This window comes from Acomys russatus, chromosome X, assembly GCF_903995435.1.
Source record: "Acomys russatus chromosome X, mAcoRus1.1, whole genome shotgun sequence".
Lineage (NCBI taxonomy): Eukaryota > Metazoa > Chordata > Mammalia > Rodentia > Muridae > Acomys > Acomys russatus.
Genome location: NC_067169.1, coordinates 85,663,166 through 85,666,325, shown reverse-complemented (window position 1 = coordinate 85,666,325; position 3,160 = coordinate 85,663,166). Strand labels below are relative to the sequence as shown.

The 3,160-nt window shown below is 39.1% G+C and overlaps 1 protein-coding gene across 1 annotated transcript; it reads right to left on the bottom strand.

Moving 5' to 3' along the window:
* Positions 1–714: 714 nt before the first annotated feature.
* Positions 715–2,634, bottom strand: Sertm2 (serine rich and transmembrane domain containing 2). Its single transcript, XM_051142019.1, has one exon. The coding sequence runs from the start codon at positions 1,836–1,838 to the stop codon at positions 1,569–1,571; it is 270 nt and encodes an 89-aa protein (XP_050997976.1). The 5' UTR covers positions 1,839–2,634; the 3' UTR covers positions 715–1,568.
* Positions 2,635–3,160: the final 526 nt, after the last annotated feature.

Here is a 3,160-nt window from a genome sequence, read left to right as displayed (position 1 = left end):
TGTGTATAAAAGTAGGAAGCACTAGGGAATTTCACCACCCTGCTAGATTTAGAGCACAGTAAAGGGGCCAATCTAAATTGGTTACAAACTAAAGAGATATTTGCCTGGCACAGGTGCCATGAATTTCACATCCATTCCATTTTTGTACTACTGCCTCAGCCCCCAAGGGGGATTCCCTGAAATTTGATAACCATGCTTTAATTACAAGGGACAACTGATTTTTTTTTCGTTAGCAGGTAAAAATCTAAGACAAGGATATCATTTCTTTGGCAGCAAAACTATGACCAATTTTGCAATTTCTATTCTGTAAACGTCTCCTTTGGTTTCACTTTGGAAAGTCAAGTGTTTTTTTTTTAATTAAAGTATCCATTACTGGCACACTAGAGTTACTGATGAGAGTGGAAATTTTCAAAATATATTTCTCTTATAGATAGTAAGTGAAACACTTCAGTTTTTGGCAGGGATCAGGAAGGGAGGAACATTTTCTGGAAAAGACAAATGTGACATTTGAGGACATTGATCTTATTAAGAATTTGTTGCAGGGTAACTTTTAGTCCTATCCCCCTTAGTCTCAGTGTGTCTTCTGTTCATATCTCAAAAGTGATGATGAAATAGCTCTGTGGAGAAAAACACAAGACCCAGAAAGCTGCCACAACCATTCAGTAGCAGAATCCCACGATCATTTCATCTCTGCTCCGAAATATTCTTGGGTCTTTGCCAAGTCCACCTTCAAATCACGTTCATATTTACATGCAACTCAATCTTGGTTTGCAGTACGGAGGGAGAAAAAGACAAAGAAGCTGCATGTATAATGAAGAAATCCTTATCAGTTTGAACAGCTTGAATTAATTTTTTTCTTCATATGGAGGCAGCTCATTGTCCCAGATTGGAGTAATACACCTGCCATTATCTAAGTTTTCAAAAGTCCAATAACAGCAATAACACAGATAAAATATGCACACTTTTCTCAATCACGAGAAACTTCCTGTAAAGTTTCTCTTTATATTGTAACCAGATCTTTAAAGCTCTTCTTTCATTTGGGAGAAAGCCCATTGCCTATGATGATCAAAACATTGCTCTTTTGAGGCAAGATTAACGATCCCTACCGTTCAACTGTGACATGATTTAGCTCCATGTCAGGAGATGTCTGTGTTATGTATGAAGCAATTCTTTAGGGCTAAAGTAATAAATTAAAGCCTGTCACTTTCTTGGGGGTCCTCACAACATTCGAAGCTAAATTCTTGTTTGCTCTTGCAGTTTCCAGGGATATTGTGTTTTCACAACTGCTCCCTATCAATTTCTGTGGTCTGAGGTTTGTTCAAGGCTCAGGCTCTCTTTGGTTACTATGGAAACCTGCCAGCCCAACCAGCTGCTATTTCCTGTATTCCTTTAAGAGAGACTCTTAAGCCTCTTAGAGGTCCCACAAGCACAGTCAAGACGAAGAATGACAAACAGAAAACATGAACAGCCTGTGACACAGGAAGTCTCCCGAGAGAAAGTAAGCCTTCCTAGACACCAGCATCCCAGGGGTTGTCCACAACCGCTGAATCTCGCCATCATCCCTGTTTTTAAGGAGTGGGAATTCGGCTTTGCATCTCTACATCTGTGAACTGAGGAACACTTTCTGTGCTCTCAGTGATAGGTGAGATGACATGTTTGAGCCGAAGAAGCATTGTGAATAGCAGGATGAGAAGAATGGCCAGGAGGCTCAGGAATAATCCTACATACATGTACAGGTTGGAATACTTGTCTGAAGTGGTGTCAACCTCTGTCGCAAGAGTGGGAAAATGAGCCCTCCCAGTGAGATTTCCATGATACCTAACGTGCACCTCCGTCATCACTCAAGACTTGAGTTGATATTTGCTTCTATTTGATTTCTATTGCCCTCGAGGCATTCCACAGCCACTTAGCCTGTCTGGCAATGTATTGGTGGTATTCTAACAATCTGATACAGAAGAAAATCAGTAGTGTATAAGCAAGAAGGCAGTGGTCTTCTAATTTGCCAATTGTTGTGCTTCCCTCTAGCAAATAGCCCACTCCCAAATAGGTTTATCAGAACTTCTTAGTCACTTTAGATAAATAAATATGTAAATAAATAGATACAGACAGACAGACATAAATACATAAATAAGTTCAGTTTTCACACTCTTAATCTTTTTTATACTGGTGAAAATAAATATGGTGAAACTGTTTTATAATACTGGCCTGAAGACAAGAATCTCTTAGATTTCTGCTTTTTTTTTTTGTAGTAGAAGGATAAAAACCTCTTTTTTTATCCACAGCTCATCTAGATCTGCAGACTAATGTTGTAGATTTAATTGGGTTCTGTGAGGTGGTTTGCTAAAGGCTTTTGGATATCTCTGACTCAGCATATCTGAGTTTTCACCCCTTTTGCCTGACTTTGTGGATCTTCCTTAAGGTTGGAGACCGTACTGTGTCTGCCCAGATGCACAGCTTGAAGGATATAAAAATACAGGACATGAATTGTCTACAGCTTTGTGGACATTTCCTTGCAGTAGGTTACAGGGGGGAGTACTGTCACGCCCATTGATTTTTCAGAAGGAGGAGGTCTCAGAGATGCTGACAATAGGCCAGGGCTCAAAGAATTCGACAGCTAGGACTCTTCAACAGATTTTTCCTGAAAATAAATAAAAGAGAGAATGGTTCAATTATCAAAAAAAGTGGCAAATTATTTTGAAATCGGTATAAACACGCAGTGCAAATTGGTTTGCTGCTGGAAAACTAGCTTTAAAATAAACAAGCATGAGTTTACAGAATTTTAAATGCCTTTTTGCTATACAGCACATGACCATTAAAAGGTTAAGAACAATCTAACTTACTAAACTGTAGCTAATTACTAGGCTACATTAGTATAGTGTTTTCATGTTGACTGATCATGGGATTTACCTAGCACTCTTATTAATAGACAGATCCTGAATCCCAGCCTAGATATTTGGATATCTTCCAAGTATGACTTCAGAGATTCAATTTTTCTTGGTCTGGGATGGGGCTCAAGCAGTGCTAACATGTAAAAGCTCCCCTAGTAACTGTAAATTGCAACCAGGATGGAGAAACACTGGAGAGCTGACCTCTGAAACAAAGACCTGAATTTCAAGATTTGGTTTTCAGTCTCCAGGTTCCAGTGCCAGTTGTAACTATA

Bases quoted from the DNA above. Each gene is read 5' to 3' on its own strand.
- Sertm2 (XM_051142019.1), bottom strand. From the start codon at position 1,838: ATGACGGAGGTGCACGTTAGGTATCATGGAAATCTCACTGGGAGGGCT.